Source organism: Stegodyphus dumicola, chromosome 12, assembly GCF_044657685.1.
Source record: "Stegodyphus dumicola isolate Sdum_Otavi_A_Nest chromosome 12, ASM4465768v1".
Lineage (NCBI taxonomy): Eukaryota > Metazoa > Arthropoda > Arachnida > Araneae > Eresidae > Stegodyphus > Stegodyphus dumicola.
Window position 1 is genome coordinate 59433738 of NC_140779.1, and position 18265 is coordinate 59452002.

Sequence of the window (18265 nt, forward strand, 5' to 3'; positions counted from 1 at the left end):
AAAAATCACTGACCTTGACCTTGACCTTTCCCTACAAGATCCTGTTAAAGTGTAAATGGCACAGTGATGTAGACTGTGATAGGCCTATTGAGTCAGAAAGGGGGAATGCGATAAAAGGGGTTAGTTAGCGGTTAAGTCGAAGAAAGGGAAAACAAAGAATCTCTAAGGAGAAGAAGTAAAGGTTTCCCGAAGCAAATGTGGCTCCGCCAGACTGAAGAGACACTCTGTGTATGTCCCTGAAGCTCATTTTAAAGGGGCAATCCATCCACCCTCCGTACCTTTCTGCGCATGTGCGAAATAGCAGGCAAGAAACCGGCATGTCGTCAGCCATATTAGCAATCTTTTACCACGTTGTTCGAAGAGGTTCATTGAAAGTTTTTTTCAGTTCTTTTCTCTGGTTATTTAAGCTGATCATAAGATGGATGTTTCGCAAGGACGATCACCGGAATTCACCCGATTCTCTTTCTGTGAGGTAAGCTTGCTTTTTTAATTCGAAAACCTATCATAGATTTTAAAAATTGATTTTGTATAGTACATTAATTTTGATTCCCAAGCTCCAAAAATATTTTGTCTCATTGTATCACACAGCAGCTAGATTTTCATTCTTAATATATTAACTTTGCATTTTAGCATATGAATCTCAATTTATATAATTAATCATATGGCAAACAAATACTATAGTTTTTGCAGGCATATTGCTATTTCTTTCCAAATTTTTTTACTGAGTTTTAAGCTTTAAAGTCAACTAATAATAATATTACGACAAAACGAGCGATCAGGAATAAATTTGCCATTTATAATAATGCGGTAACTAATGGCATGTATGATTGCATAAATTAATTTTATTAATAAATTGTATTATGCTTCAGCTTTAAATTTATGCTATAATTACCAAATAATTTATCTGAGAAAATTTATAAACTTAGTTAATATTAGTGGCCACTGAAGACTATTTTTAATGTAGTATATTGATAGTTATATACAATTTTTCGTATTTTATGATTATTTTTGAAAATTTTATATTCATTATTATAAAAATATAATTTTGATTTCTCTCAATATTTGATGTGGTTTAGTGAATAACAGACTAACTCAATCTATCTTTTACTTAGCAAACAACCCAAATCCTGGTATCGCTGTAGTGTTTGTGGGACATCTCGAAAAACACCAGACAGGAAATTTTTCAGATTTCCTAAGGATCCTATTAGGTAAATCATTTCTAAGTTTAAAAGAAACTAAGCTTTGATAATTAATAATATATATATATCTCAATTTTTGATAGAGAAGCAAATATTTCATGTATTTGGAATAATTTAAATAAATAGCTTGTTTTTTTTCCATTAAGTGTTCCTCATCATGGACAAATAGTTCAGTGTTCTTCTGTAAATATTCAAGATAACTGTGCTTGTGATACAGTTGCTCCCAAAAGTGTTCATACACTTTAAGAATTTGTAAAAAATGCGCTGTAGCCCGGAATTGAATTTGATTATAAAGCCCAATATTTTCTCATATCTCGAAGTGATTTTGAATAAAACCAAATTTTTTAAAAATTTTTTCTTCTAATATTTTAGAGGATAATTTTTGTAATTTATGTATTACAAGCTTGAATGCTGCAGGATATCCTACAAAAACTGACAGAAATTTAACTGCAATATTTCGTAATAGTGTCTGCAGATTTCTTTAAAGTGCATGAAGATTTTTGTGAGGTAACTTTTTTGTTACTTTTTAATTATTAATTCCCCTCCCCCAAAGTTTTACTGTATTCTTATAATACTTTTATAGAGTTTTGCTAAGATAAATTTATAGATATTAAAAAATTCTCACAGCACTATTTCACTGAAACATAAGTGTACGAACACTTTAGGGAACCACTACATATTAGTGTGAATAAGGAAGGAAACATTTTAAAGATGCACTTTACGAACAATGTGTACTTTTTATTGGTGCCTTATCCTTTTTTAGTCATATTGTTAACAAAACTGTACAAAGAAATGCTAAATTGTTTAACTAGATACTATGACCGGTAACTACAATTTAACACAATATCTGCAAAATTATTGGTTTTCGTACATCAAAATAAAATTAGATGAAATGCAATCGTTTCAGAATTTGTTACTAATGTAAAAGGAATTTTTTAACAAGGTTAAATTTCTAATAACACTGAAAAGAGGTTCTTTTAATTAAAGAAAATAAAATTGTTTTTTTGTTTTCATAGATCAAAATAATAGAGAATTAGTATAAATATGTCAGAAATGTAATAAATCATATTATGTACATGAATTTTTCCTTAAATTATAATTTAATGTTTGTTCTTAAAAAATATATAATCCTTCTCGAGATTGTGTAACTAATGTATAAGGAATGTTTTCAGTTTGCTATTTTTCTACTAACACTGAAAATGGATTTATTGAAATTTAAAATATAAAATTAATGTTTTCATTTTTATAGATCAAAACAATGGGCTCCCGCATGCAGTAATCAAGACTTGTTAAATATATCACCAACTAATTTGTATAAAACTGCACTAATATGTTCGTCACACTCCAAAGATCATGATTACTGTTCACCAAAGATGCGATATTTACATTCCTGTGCAGTGCCGACAAAATTTGAACAAACAGGTATGTACAGTGTTTACTGTTATTATTTCAATATGCTTAACAATAGTGCCATCTAAGAAATAACTCATCAATAATAGTGGATCACCTGTCATGTTATGCTCAAAGAATACTGTGCAACAAAATTGATGGTTTGGATCGCCTGTCAAGACTTGTTAAATAAATCACCAACTGATTTGTATAAAACTGCACTAATATGTTCGTCACATTTCAAAGATCACGATTACTGTTCACCAAAGATGCGATATTTACATTCCTGTGCAGTGCCGACAAAATTTTGAACAAACAGGTATCTACATTGTTTATTGTTATTATTTCAATATGCTTAACAATAGCACTATCTAAGAAATAACTCGTCAATAATAGTGGATCACCTGTCATGTTATGCTCAAAGAATACTGTGCAACAAAATTGATGGTTTGGATCGCCTGTCATGTTATGCTCAAAGAATGCTGTACGACAAAATTGACGGTTATTAGTCGAAATATTGACTGTTGATTTTTGGCAAAATTAAAATTATGTAAAATCCAAGCATACAGCATTTTTAGAATTATTATATGTATAGTGAAGGTGGAAAATAGGCATTTCTTGCAATTGCTATTTAAAAGAATTAATTTCTAATTTCATAATTTGAAACAATCTTCATCAGGATGAGCTGCAGCAATATTTATTTGATTCAGTGGATTATTTACAAAACTTCTTAATACCTATAGGTTTGATTTTCAAGTTAAGTATTTAATCTTATATTAATAAATGTGAGAAGTATTGAATATTTTATGAACAAAAAGAATGAAATTAGTTATTTTAGTAATTTATGTGCAACTTATGTAAGACTTTTTTAAATGTAATCTTGTATTTGTTAATTTAAGTGAAATGCTTTTGGCTTTTGGTTGCAAACTTTGCTCTTTTTTCATAATGGTCATTCCAAATAATTAAAATTTCTCTTTTTTTTTCTTCTTTAAAGTTGAGGTCAGATAATTGTAATGTATTTCAGTGTTTTCAATTTATTTAGGGGTACTTTTAATTGTTTTTAATTATTTTTTTCTGTTTTGGTTAGTTATATGCAAATTTTACTTGTAAAATTTTAAATATGGATTCATAAAAATTCATTATGTGTTGCATGGTATGTGTTTTCTTCTTTTTTAAGCTTACAGAATTAAATGTACTCATTGGTCAAATAATTCTTTATTAAATAGATTTTTGGCAAAATTAAACTTATGTAAAATCCAAGCCCAAGCATACAGCATTTTTAGAATTATTATATGTATAGTGAAGGTAGAAAGTAGGCATTTTTTGTAATTGCTACTTAAAAGAATTAAGTTCTAATTTCATAATTTGAAATAATCTTCATCAGGATGAGCTGCAAAAATATTTATTTGATTCAGTGGATTATTTACAAAACGGCTTAATACCTATAGGTTTGATTTTCAAGTTAAGTATTTAATCTTATATTAATAAATGTGAGAAGTATTGAATATTTTATGGACCAAGAGAATGAAATTAGTTATTTTAATCATTTTTGTGCAACTTTTATAAGACATTTTAAATGTAATCTTGTATTTGTTAATTTAAGTGAAATGCTTTTGACTCTTTGTTTTCATAATAGTCATTCCAAATAATTAAAATTTCTTGGTAATTTTTTTTATTTTATTTTATTTTTTTTTTCTTGAGGTCAGATAATTATAATGAATTCAGTGTTTTCAATTTATTTAGGGGTACCTGTAATTGTTTTTAATTATTTTTTTTGTTTCAGTTAGTTATCATGCAAATTTTGCTCATAAAATGTTAAATATGGAGTTATATTATAAAAATTTATTATGAATTATATGGTATGTGTTTCTTCTTTTTGAAGCTTACAGAATTAAATGTACTCATTGGTCGAATAATTCGGGATTAAATAGATTTTTGCAAAATTAAAATTATGTAAAATCCAAGCTACAGCATTTTTAGAATTATTATATGTATAGTGAAGATGGAAAATAGTCATTTTTGTAATTGCTATTTAAAAAAATCAATTTCTAATTTCATAATTTGAAATAATCTTCATCAGGATGAGCTGCAACAATATTTATTTGATTCAGTGGATTATTTATAAAATTTCTTCCCAGGTTTTAATAACACCTGGAAGGTTTGATTTTCAAGTTCAGTATTTAATCTTGTATTAATAAATGTAAGAAGTATTGAATATTTTATGAAAAAGTAATGAAATCACTTATTTTAATAATTTATGTGAAATTCTTTAAAAGGCCTTTTAAGTGTAATTTTGTATTTGTTAATTTAAGTGAAATGCTTTTGGTTCTTGGCTGCAAAATTTGCTCATTGTTTTCATAATGGTCATTCCAAATAATTGTCTAAAAAATGTCTTGGTATTTGTGAAGATGCTTAAAATTATTTTGCATATGTATATTCTAAAACTTGAGAAATGTCAATAAAAATCATTTTTTTACCTCAAATGTGTTATTCTTTGTTTTAATATTTAATAATATGCTTGATATGAAAAGAAAAATAGCGTTATTTATGTAATTAATTGCAGATTTGTTAGAAATCTAACATCACAGCAGTAGTTAATTTTGTTTTCTATTAATTCTGATGTTAGTTATAAATTAATGCTAGATATTATATCAAAAGAATAACAATTCTGTGAGTTTACAGAAAGAAGAGTTAAGGGGTAAAATAAGGAATATAAAAATAATAAAATTTATTTATTTATTCATTTATTTTGCAATTGAATTTTAGAATGTTCTATGCGAAACATCTAGACGATTAAAGATTAGAAGATAAAAGATCAGCTACACAATTTATCTGAAATGTATGAAAATAAAACATTTTGAGGAATTTCAAAGTAAAAAAAATTACTATCTCCTCGGACTGCGCTATTTAAATTCCACCCTGCGCTGCTGTTTCACTGCATAGCAGCCGTGGCTCCTCGATATAGCGGCGCAGAGGCGAAACAAGTTTACATTGCGTCTATGGAAGCTTTCATTCTTTTCCTTACAGATTCTTTGGGGAAAACTGACAGAGACTATTATTTCGTGACAGCAAGACGTCTTTAGCGAGTAAAGATAAGCCAGTTTAACTTACGAGGTTAAGAATCTGATGAAATCTGACATTCTTGCTTGCCATAACAGAAGATATGCAAAGAAGAGGGTGAAACAGAATAAACTGCAGAGCCAGTAAATTGACTCAAATTAAAGCGATACTTTAATAAATTAATATGTTTATAATAGGGAGATTTACTACATTTTGAGTTTATTTGAATCAAATAAAATCTGACATTTTATTCGGATTCCCTTCACATCCATTTCAAACAAGAAATTGAAGATAAGTGTCATTTTAGCGGTAAGAAAAATATATTCTGCCCATTAACTATTCAAACATGAATTATCTTAGCATTCAAATTTGGAATAAATTTTTTAATTCTAACCTTAGGCTTTAGGGCTTCATATATATCTAAAACTTTTTATAGCGCTATTAAAAGAAAATTAAATCAAATAGCCTAAAGCGTATGGAGTTCGTCTGACCGAAGCAACCACTTTCCTTAAAACTACCGGCATCTTTTCGAGTTGGTCGTTGTTCTCTACGACACAAGAGTGCCAGGTACCCTTATAACAATAATTTTATACCATGAAGTATCCAACCTTCATCAAGATGCTGGAACACACATGCGAATAATCGCTAAATTAAATAAAAGTGCCGGCATCAAAATTGAATCACCAGGGTGACGGGACATGAAAACTCCTCACATTTGTGCTATGGATTAAAGAACCGGATCCCTCAATTGCAAATTTCAGATGAGCTAATGAAGACAGAGTTAAGACGATGGGTTTGTAGAGACATTAGACCACTTCGAAGCAGAAGACATGAAAAATGTTCAATGCCGTCACAGGGACTCGAACCTCTCGAATACGTGTCGAGCTTGCTGACCATTACACCACGAAGGCATGTTAAGAAGGCGAGGAGGAAGTTTAATACATTTAACATTAGCTTATCTTGCGAATTTATTTCTTAAATAGCCCAAAAGTGCTATTAGTCTCGAAACACGATTTTACATTTTTTCACTTTTCATCCGAATCTGTTGTCTTTTGGTAAAACGCAAGATATTAGTCTTTCATAATTAAGTCATTCATTAACAAACTAAACTATTTAGAAGTAACAGATGCAGCTCTTAAGAATACTATTATTATGCAACAAGTGTTACAATGCAGTATATAATATATACCTCATGTTATACTATAGACACTAATAAGGACAGTCTTGGACCGAAATTCGAGGTGGATTTACTTTTAATTAGTAACTAAGAACATAATTTCAGAGTTTAATTTCATATTTTCCTTCAATTACGATTAGTAAAAAAATTAGCAATGGAAAAAATATTTTTCAGATGAATAATACAGAAACATGAAAATAATGACTTTTGAATATCGCGTAGTAATTAAATAAAATTCAGTACTGTGTTATGTTTGTAACCTTATTTTAACTTTTCAAAATATGGGAATATATCTAGGATAATTCAGGAAAAATTCTTTTTAATTTTGAAATTAATAAAATGGAATAAGTATTACTGTATTAACATAAAGGGGAAAACGTCTGAATTTTAAACAAAACACTAGTTTTCCGCTTGAAAAGTTCTAGTTGACGAAAAGTAAAAATGGCATTCCCCCCCACCCCCTAAATCGCAGAAAGCATTTAGCATACTGGCGGTTTTATGCTGTCAGACCAGATGATATAGACAAGGTGTCCACGTGTTATCCTCCTGGGATTTACAGGATTCCAGTTTTGAAACCCAACGAAAATACTAGCATTCCAGACTTCAACCACAGAGGTCAAATTTTCTTACATAAGTGACTTGGTAATTAAAAAAATCTGATGTGTACACCACATGACTTCCTTGTACGGAATATTAAATTATACGCATTTTTTTTTCTTGAATTTCATTTAAATTGATTGGATTGAATTAAATCTACTTCGTCGACAGCGCATAAACCACAATAGAATAAATGCACTCTTTAAAATTCACTATATTTGTCTAGTATAACGACACTCTCAATGCACAAAATTTATATCATTTAAAGAATTATCGTTGCCACATGTTCTATTCAAATACTATAATAAAGCTAGAACGAAGTATAAAAGAAATTAAGCAAACAAAACAAAAAAGAAACAGTTTTTCACAGACGATTGAGTATTTCTCATTCAATTAATTCAGTTCTCACTTCGCGACAAGGCAAAAATATATAAAAAATCAAAATATCTGCATTAAAAATTACGAAGTAAATCTTAAACACATATTTCCTCGAAAAAATTCCAAAAAGGATTAATTCTCAATAATAAATGAAGGCGTTATTTTTGTGTTGCGAAGCTTAGTCTCTCTAGATTGGCAACAAATCTACAATTCTGCTGTTTCAAATGTAAACAGATATGTCCGCCATGTTATTTAAAACTTAACCGCACTTAAACAGCTTTTAAATTGTACAAATATTGCTTCCAGAATTACGAAAGGCATTAAAAACCTTAACCGGAAGATAAGAACAACATAATTCAATCATTTTTAAAGCAAAAAATGTACAATTTACAAACATATAAGAGTAAAGAAACTGAGATCACTGAGCCGGGTAACAGAGTGGATATATATATAAATATATTTATATACGTTTGGTGCGGCCGATTGCAACCAAAATACGAGGTGCACATCTACATGTTATACCAGTCCTATATACAAAATTTTAACGTTCTGAGGCTATTCGTTTTTGAGTTATGCGAGATACGTACGTACATACGTTCGTACAGACGCCACGAAAAATTCTCTTCAGAATTCATTTTAAAGCAGTTTTTTAGTTTTTTTGGAGGAAAAGAGTCTTTTATTCTGTCCTTACGTACAGATATCACGCAGAAACATCGTTAAATTGCATTCGATAGCGGTCAAAATGGATATTTTCGTTGAAATATGTTGTCTGAAACTTTTCGCGATTATAGTACTTCCTTTTTACTTCGTACAAGGAAGTAAAAAAAAAAAAAAAAAAATTAATAAAAAGTGTATTATATATATAAAAACTCTGATGTGTAAACCACATGACTTCCTCGTACGGAATATTAAATTATACGCATTTTTTTCTTGCATTTTATTTAAACTTATTAGATTGAATTAAACCTACTTCGCCGACAGAGCATAAACCACAATAGAATAAATGCATTCTTTAAAATTCACTTTGTTTACCATAGCGACACTCTGGCGCTAGGTTTAATTAACAGTATTATATTTCGTTCATATTATAACTCAGAATGCACAAAATTTATATCATTTAAAGAATTATTAATTCGTTGCCAAATGTTCTATTCAAATACTATAATAAAACTAGAACTATGTATAAAAGAAATTAAGCAAACAATACAAAAAAGAAACAGTTTTTCACGGACGATTGAGTATTTCTCATTCAATTAATTCAGTTTTCACTTCGCGACAAGGCAAATATACATAAAAACTCAAAATATCTGTATTAAAAATTTAAATCTTAAACGCTTATTTTCTCGAAAAAATTCCAGAAAGGATTAAGCATGATTAAATAATAAATGAAGGCGTTATCTTTGTTGTTGCGAAGCTAAGTTTCTCTAGATTAGCAACAAATCCGCTACTCAGCTGTTTCAAATGTAAACAAGAGCAATGGGCGCCATCAAATTAGGCTTAGCGGCACTTAAACAATTTAAAAATTGTTCATAATTCTAAAAATATTGCATACAGATTTACTAAAGGCATAAAACCCTTAACCGGAAGATAAAAACAACATAATTCAATCATTTTTAAAGCAAAAAATGTACAATTTACAAACATATAAGAGTAAAGAAACTGAGATCACTGAGCCGGGTAACAGAGTGGATATATTTATAAATATATTTATATACGTTTGGTGCTGCCGATTGAAACCAAAATACGAGGTGCCCATCTACATGTTATATACAAATTTTCAAAGTTCTGAGACTACTCGTTTTTGAGTTATGCGAGATACGTACGTACGTTCGTACAGACGCCACGAAAAATTCTCTTCAGAATTCATTTTAAAGCAGTTTTTTAGTTTTTTTGGAGGAAAAGAGTCTTTTATTCTGTCCTTGCCTACAGATATCACGCAAAAACATCGTTAAATTGCATTCGAAAGCGGTCAAAGTGGATATTTTCGTTGAAATATGTTGTCTGAAACTTTTCGCGATTACAATACTTCCTTTTTACTTCGTACAAGGAAGTAAAAACACGCTAGCAATTAATTACTGCAGACACTGGATATCACCAAATATAATTCCGTATAGAATGTATTAGTTCGCTCTGTGCAGTTATGTTTACTGCTTTTGTATAAGTTTGCAAAAGTAAAAAAAAAATTACTGCAAGATTTAAGAATAAATTTATTGAGGATTTGTTAATTTATGTTAAGAATAAACAGTTACTAATGAAATTGATAAATTGTATATTTGACATGAATTTAAAAAGCCCATATAAAGTTTAGTATTTAACAAATACTGTAAAAAAATTAATTTTTTATTTAGCGTAATCTGCAAAAATTTTTTCTCAAACTAGATGATTAAAAATGAACCTCTTTCTTGTCAGTTCTAACCCAACAACAATTTATGATTGTTTTACAAATATATTTTCAAGCAACTAGCAATAACATTTTCAAAGGATATTTATTAAAATACAATTTATTTGCCCAGAGGGCGATGGCCCAGAAGGACTATTAATTTCGTTTTGGCAATTTGTGTTGAAAATGTTAAATATACGTTTCACTTTTCAAAGTGTTGCCACCGAATATTATCGCACTGTGTTATAATTAATGAAATTAAATAATGAAAAATCTGCATGTATGAATGTTTCTCACATTGTGATAAAACAACGGTACCTAGAGCCATCAAATTTTGAATAACTTAAACCTCCGCGGAATATGGGCATGATCCTAATTTGGAATTTGTTTTATTACCAACTAGCAGCTTCGCTGCCAGCCTTCGTCTGGCTTTTAAATGTACCGGAAAAATGGCTGAAGGGAACACCAAACGTTAAATTTAAAAACTGCGTAGAATTTTACTCTGCAGAACAACCTCATAAAAAAAAAAAGTTATTACGTATAACAAAATTACAATGAAATAAGCAATATCCCTTTATACAAATATTAATTATCGTAATAAATAAATTAACCAACTTCCCTTTGCAAAATCTTAAGAACTCAAATGGTGTAAAGGAGGTTAAGAACTTTGTTTCCTAAAAAAATCACTCAAAACTTTTCAATATCTTAAAGACAGTGAAATGAGCAATAAATAACATAAAAGAATACAAAAAACAAAAAATTCTGAAAAGCAAAGTATAATTAATGATATTTTATCTTAGATTTTCAAGAGAAAAAAATTACAATGAAGTAAGCTATATCCCTTAATACAAATATTAATTATCCTAATAAAAAATTTAACCAACTTTCCGTTGAAGAAAAAAAATCATGCAAAACTTTTCGATATCTTACAGATAGTGAAATTAGCAAAAAATAACATTAAAGAAACTCAAAGAACAAAAAATTCCGTGTAGAATTCTCTGGCGAACAACTTTATCAAAAAAAAAAAAATCAATAAAAATGCATTATATATATAATACATTTTTACTGATATTTTTTTGATAAAGTTGTTCTGCAGAGTAAAATTCTGCGCGGAATTTTTTTTTTTTTTTTTTGAGTTTCTTTCATGTTATTTTTCACTTATTTCACTGTGTGTAAGATATTGAAAAGTTTTGCATGATTTTTTTTCTTCAACGGAAAGTTGGTTAATTTTTTTATTGTGATAATTAATATTTGTATTAAGGGATATGGCTTATTTCATTGTAATTTTTTTTCAAATAACAAAATAAATAATGTAATGTAATAACAAAATAAATAACCACATACCTGAATACTTGAAACGTGCTCACGGTGTCAAATGTGAGGAGGAATGAAAGTCCCTAAACTATCTTTGGGCTCCTTTCGATTATTTTGACGGTAAAAGGAGTCTTTTATTGGCTGGTTAACACAGGAGAAGTTATTGACTAATCTATGTGCGTCACAGGTTTCCATCGCTGACTCGCCTCAGGGCTAAGGAAAAGAAGCCTTGATTCGTCCAGCGAGTTTCCTTTCTTCTCATTCATATCAGATTGCAACTGCTAGTTTTATTTTCAGTCCAAAGGGGCAACTTTGCACAGAAGGGCTATTTATTTCGTTTTGGCATTTTAATTGTGTTGAAAATTTAAATGCTTTGAATCACTTTTCAAATTGTTGCCACCAAATATTATCATCCCGTATTAAGTTAAGTAATGAAGAATCTTAAAAAGTTAGTTATAGAAATTAAGTAATGAAGAATCTGCATAAATGTATGTATGTTTCTCGCATTGTGATAAAACAACGGTACCTAGAACCATCAAAATTTGAATAACGTAATCTTCAGTGAATATGGGCGTGTGGAAGCCTAATTTGAATTTGAAATTGTTCTATTACCGATTTCATATTTTGTAACACTTCAACGAGTTTTTGATTAAAAAACTAAAAGAGTTCAAAGCGAGCAATGGCAACACTGAAAGAAAAAAAAAAAAAAAAAAAAACTTTTTATCTCTAGCATGCGAGACTCTGTAGCGGAAATTCTTAAGATATGCTCATTTTAAAATTATTTTACGATACCGGTCACACAAAACGTTAAAGAAACGTTATTTATTTGTATTTTTTTATGTATTTGCAATTTGCATTTTCTTCAGAAAAACTCAAAGAAAATTATTATTTCTTTAAAGACAGTTCAGACTGGTATCTTTCGCCCGCTTTTCTGAACCAACCACAGAAGGAAAAATAAATTTTTGTTTATAAATAATATAATGTTTATTTATCGCTTATTTATAAATAAAGGACATTTTAGAATTTGTTTATAAATAAACGAAACTTAATAAATGATGCAAGTTTTTAATACTTTTTAAAACAAGCTATATGTATGAAACATTAACCTTCAAAAGCCTGCGCGAATATCTCTTGATGATTGGTTATCGGTATAAAAAGGGCTGTTTTCATTCACGGATCTCGTGGCTTTTGATTAAAATTGTAGTTTAAGCTATGTTTAATATGTTCAAGTAATACAGATTCACAATAATAGAGTAACTTTATTAATTCATTGTAACGGTTATTAATTATAGGTTCTTAATAACAAGTATTAATTCATAATAATAGATTTGGAAGTAAATAAAATTCACTTCAAAATCCGTTAATAGAATTTAATACTAAAATTAATTAACATTTGCTGTATTATATCAAAGCAGGTAAAAAAATAAGCGAATGAATAAAATTAACAAAATGTTTCTAAAGTAAAAGAAATTTAATAATCAACGCTCCTCACCCAGTAGTTCAATGTGAATCACAACAATTCCTTCCTATGATTATTTTGTCAAATTTTAAAATAAGCAAAATAGCCGCTCAGACGTATTCATAAATTTCTTTAGCCTGTTGTTATTAAAATGAGCTTAAAAGCCCTGTAAAGCGCATACGAACCCTGTAATGTCCCTATGCTTGATTCACAGTAATCAGAATTATCCGGTGGGCTCCGGCGCAATTCAAGCTCTGATCGTAGGAGGGGGGAAGTTCGGATAAAGAGCTCCGGTGCGCTCCGGCTAAAATTGTAATTTATTTTAAAAATTGAGAAGTACCGGAGTCGGGCTCCGGTGGGCTCCGGCGCAATTTAAGCGCTGGCTATACATGGTATAGTGACGTCCGAAGTCGTATCCATATCCGTATAAGTAGTGCCGATATATCGCGACGTTTCCGGCTCGTGATAAAAGGCCCAGAGGGCACATGACAGTCAGGGATGGCCCAAGAGCGATGCGTAGTGCAGGGAGAAAATTATGCCACATGCGCATGACTTCATGTGAGTGACAGCAACGACTTCATATAACAGTATACTATCTCGTTGGTTGACAGTCGAGGCAAGCCTCGGGTGACAGTCGTTAGCTCTTGGCGTTTGTTTACATTCGTTGCATCAACAGTTTGATTCGATTTGTGTTGTTAATTTGCTATTATACCTAGTCGGAAGTGTCAAATTGTGCTATAGCGTTGTGTCAGAATTATACACGCCAATACGTTTTTCTGCAGAAAACACTCTTTACAACCAGATAAAATAACTGACTATTTTTTTAATGAATTTATGTTGTTTTCATACATAACTGAGATGTAATTATCATAATCTTCATTTTGTGAATAAGACTTACATCATAGTGAGATATTTAAACTCAGTGTCATGTTTACCAATATTGAGTATCTGAATGATTAGTTGATAAATTCGCTTATCCAACTTCATTCACATGTTTTGGTTACTTTCTTTACATCTCAAGCGTAATTCTATGTACTGAAGAAATTTCTGGGTTAAGCATTGCGAACTATTGGATTGGATTTGATTATTCAAATATGACAAAGCACGCAAGGGCTATCTGCCTAAAGGGAGGGATGCCTTCGTGGAGGACTTTCTAAAGGAAACTGGCTCATATACACATTACACATGGGGAAAAGGTAAAGGTAAAAGTATGGGGGACACCAGCGATGTACCATAGGTCAACTGGTAATGCCTTCCCAAACTAACTCTTTGAGAGAAAAAAAAAGGGGGGGTAATTGCAAGTTTTATAAGAATTTGCATAGACTGAAGCTTTTCAAAAGGTCTAAAGTTTGCCTATTATCGTACATCGTGCAATTCCACAGTACGCCCCGCATCCAGTATTTATTAAAAATAATGGTGTAGGGCATAACTAGATTACAAAATAGTAGGAATACAATTTGAGATTCACAAGATAAATTGAACATCTGATTTGGTGCAAAAAAAATAGGAGATAAACATAATTAATAAACACATGGGGAAAACCACGAAAATGCCCATGCAGCCAGCCCGTTCGCGAGTTTCGAACCTCGGACCGAACTACCAGTGTTCAACGTCTTTACCGCTCGGCCGCTGGTGGGCCTCATTGCGAATAAAGTAAACTGATATATGCTTCACCGTGAGGAAAGAACAATTTCTCGACCACACTATGATACAAACATCGAATGAGTGAGTGACATATTTCCTACAGTGTTATTTAACTGATGCATATGTCTGATGTAATTTAATCGATATAACTAAGAGAACTTACACATGTTTGACACTGAAGGAAAACAAATCAGCATATTGTGCTGAAATACAAATAGCGAAAGATTAAGTAAGATATTCTCTTCAATGTTATTTAACTGCTGCATGTGTTTTAATTTTGATTCCATATAATTTGTTTTTAATTATAAGAGAAAGACAAATAATTAAATACTGAACACTATTTTGAGTATAACAAAAGAATTTTAAGAAACAACCTGATATAAATACATTAGTAACTAAAAATATTTAATTTGAATACAGGCTGAATTGAATTTAAGATGTAGGGCAAGTTTATTAGTTTTATTATTGTGCATTGTAAGAAATGTATTTTAATTATTCCATTTTTAATGTGTGGAGAAAAGAATAGGGAGTGAAAATTGAAGATTATTTTCTATAGCAAATAAACATGACAGGATAAAGGTTATATAAAAATCTTAAGAGTGTAAGGGATTATAAGAGTGTTTTTAGATAATACTGAAAATATATGATATATAATATCTTCTGCTGAAATCTGAAGTGAATCAGTATAAGTAAGTGACTTTAAAAGAATGTGATAAGTCTATTTAAAAGTATAAGGATGTGATATTAAGAAATTTGTAGAAGTTTAGGGTCATTAAATATGAATTTGTTGATTTAAATCTTTTTATATATTTTTTTGCTTATGTAATTTAAACTGAAAATCACGATCATATATTTCTGATGGAATGTCAAAGTTCATTTGTATTAAAAAAATGCATGAGCAATGAAAATAAATAGGAAAATACTTTTTGATTATGTTATTACCATGGTTTTAGCAGTTATGGCTTCATGTGTTCTATTCAACAAGATTTATTTAATGCATATAATACAACACAAGAATATTGAAAGATACCTTGTTTTATAATATTTATTTCCCTTAATTAACTTAAATATCGTTTTTCATTTTATACTGCTTTTCTTTAAGAAAGTGATGTAATGTTTACAATTATTTTCAGCATTCCTCCGAATTTTGTGCATAAAATAAACATTTGCTTTAACAAAATGCTTAATCAGAAAGTATATACCCAGTATTTCCGGTATATTATTATAACTATCACATATAAAATGATCATTTTGCTTTAGTTTACATTTTTTCGATTACCAAAATCATGTAGCAGACGCGAGCGACGACCCATGTGTCTTGTCACCCGGGTGACGTCACTACCAGCAACCAATGGCACGCTTTTTCCGTTCCTGGCCTTTAATATTAAAGAACCTTGCATGACAGTAGTAAAGTCCGAGCGGGTAAATTAAAAGTCAGAGGCCAGAGAGAAAGGGGGGGGGTGACCATGCATGAAAAGCGAACAAGTAGAAAAAGATCAGACGGAGCGGCGAGAAAGTGAAGCTGAACCTGCATGTATGCGCTGCGCTAAGGAGGAACAAGGACAAGTCAGGACTAATAAAACTAGAGATACAGATTAATTCATCAAAATTACATGCACGCATATAAATACAAATATCTAAAGAACAGATAATACAATACATTAAACAGTCAAAATGTAAATAGTTATATATAGTTAAATATCAAATGCGATACAAAAATTTTACATAACACAAAAATAAACATAATATGCAATACGAATTGAGACAATAATTGCAGTAGTTGAAAGTACAAGATAAAATTAAGTAGGGAAATTTGAGTCACGGGTGAGATGGGCCGCGAGTGGTCTAATATCAGAGTCTTCCGTAAGAACAACATAGTTTAAAACATTGAGTTTCTTGAAGTGTTCACAGTTTCTCCCAAAGCATAATCGAATCATATTGTCTTTCACTACATTGAGAATAAGACGTCTCTGATAGTGTCTAATCTAATAGAGAAAATTACTGTTTCATTCTTTGTTGTGACTAATCAAAGTTCTATCTCTGCTTCGTTACCTTATCTTTCTTTTCCTTATTTTGGGAAACGATAGATAGGAAAATGTTCTTTTAATCTCTCATGTTTGAAAATAAGTACGGAGGAATATGGAGGAAATCAAAGTCAGTTAATATAATGGATTCTTCCGGATTTAAGTTACATGAATTTTCTCAAGGACATCTTTCTTTTTTTTCTCCTACGTCAATCATAAATTGCCGTGTGGAAACTAAGTGGACAATTGAAATATTAAAATTAAACTTAATAAAAATGACTAGTAAGTTAAGTTTAAATTTATTTCAACTATTCTGGAATCATCCATAAAAGTTTGCTTATATAAACATAATAAACTCTTGAAGTTATGCACTGTAACATGCTTAAATTTTGAATACTGGTTTTATTTCCATGAGCAGTAATACTTCTTTTATGAAAGAAATAGTTTATTTTTTTAATTACAATAGACGAGGAGAGAAACAATGAAAGAATTGTTTTTCATAAGTGATATTTATTAGATGGCTGTATTTAACATGTGAATTCTAGACATATTTTTAAATTTCTGCCTTTTAGTGATATTTTAAATGAGTATTTTTATTTACTTTGTTTTGTGAGTAAAGTTTTGGGGAATACCATAATGTCATCAAGTAACGAATACCAAAGGGATTTAAAATTTAATGTTAACTTCTGGATGATACCAAATTGTTTAGTCACTTAATACGTAAAAATCTGAATTGGACATCGCATGACTTTCTTGTAAACTGTCTATTAAATTATATACATATTTGCTGCCTTTCATTTAAACTTATTTTTTCCAATTTCATTAAACTCATATTTCTCATTCAATTAATTCAGTTCTCATTTCACAGAAAGGCAAACGGATGTTGGTTAGGATCGTAGTAAAAAAAAAGTACTTAAAAATATACAACTTATACAAAAAATTGTCTTACAAACGAAAATTAATTATTCGAAAAATAAAAACAATAACAGTATTTCACAGAAAAATGCGATTTCAAATAATCATAACCGTTCTTTCTTCAATTGTAACACTATTAAACATTTCTTTGTGGGAAGACCTACTCTATAACATCAGTGCACTCTAACGTAACTGACAGTAATACTTAGTATGACATTCGTAGTTTCCTAAACAATTAACAGATATCAATTAACAAATGTTGTCGTAAAATTTGTAGTATTTTATGTTAAACGATGTTAAAAATATCGCAAAATTAAAACGTAAGTAGTTTTTTAAATTTAAGCTTCTGTTATAAGTGCTTGGTACAAGCACACTATGCTCATGTTTTATAACTTAAAAAATGATTGTCGTTGTATAAGCATTAAATGTTGAAAGTTTCATAAGGATAAGTTAAATGATGTAAAAGTTTGTCTGTGCGCGTAGGTGCGTGGCTGAAACTACGCAAACATTTTAACCTTTTCTAATACATTAAATTTATTTCTAATATATTTCTAATATATATAGCCTATAACATTTTCTAATATATCAAAAATATTTCTTGAAAATTTCATGATGATCGATTAAGTAATTAAGGCGTGAAAGCGTAACAAACAAACACACAAACTCACATTCGCATTTACACACTGGTGTGCAAAACTTAAGCAACAATGTAAATTTTAATCAGATAGC

At 29.9% G+C, this 18265-nt stretch overlaps 2 protein-coding genes across 2 annotated transcripts in view; one reads left to right on the plus strand and one right to left on the minus strand.

Annotated features, from left to right (window-relative positions):
- The window catches only part of LOC146993671 (uncharacterized), a 127508-nt gene extending 115831 nt beyond the window's left edge, over positions 1–11677 (minus strand). The window contains exon 1 of the mRNA XM_085827385.1: positions 11525–11677. The gene's annotated coding sequence lies outside the window, so the exon portion shown is untranslated. The remainder of the gene's footprint in view (positions 1–11524) is intronic.
- Positions 287–5071, plus strand: LOC118194065 (52 kDa repressor of the inhibitor of the protein kinase-like). Its single transcript, XM_035365251.2, has 3 exons — positions 287–472; positions 1113–1208; positions 2449–5071. The coding sequence occupies exons 1-3, from the start codon at positions 318–320 to the stop codon at positions 2675–2677; spliced, it is 480 nt and encodes a 159-aa protein (XP_035221142.2). The 5' UTR covers positions 287–317; the 3' UTR covers positions 2678–5071.
- Positions 11678–18265: the final 6588 nt, after the last annotated feature.

What these genes read in the sequence shown, in the direction of transcription:
- LOC118194065 (XM_035365251.2), top strand. Translation starts at nt 318, where the DNA reads ATGTCGTCAGCCATATTAGCAATCTTTTACCACGTTGTTCGAAGAGGT. An exon ending in CCCGATTCTCTTTCTGTGAG is followed by an intron (nt 473 to 1,112) that starts GTAAGCTTGCTT and finishes TCTTTTACTTAG; the next exon opens with CAAACAACCCAAATCCTGGT. An exon ending in TTTCCTAAGGATCCTATTAG is followed by an intron (nt 1,209 to 2,448) that starts GTAAATCATTTC and finishes TCATTTTTATAG; the next exon opens with ATCAAAACAATGGGCTCCCG.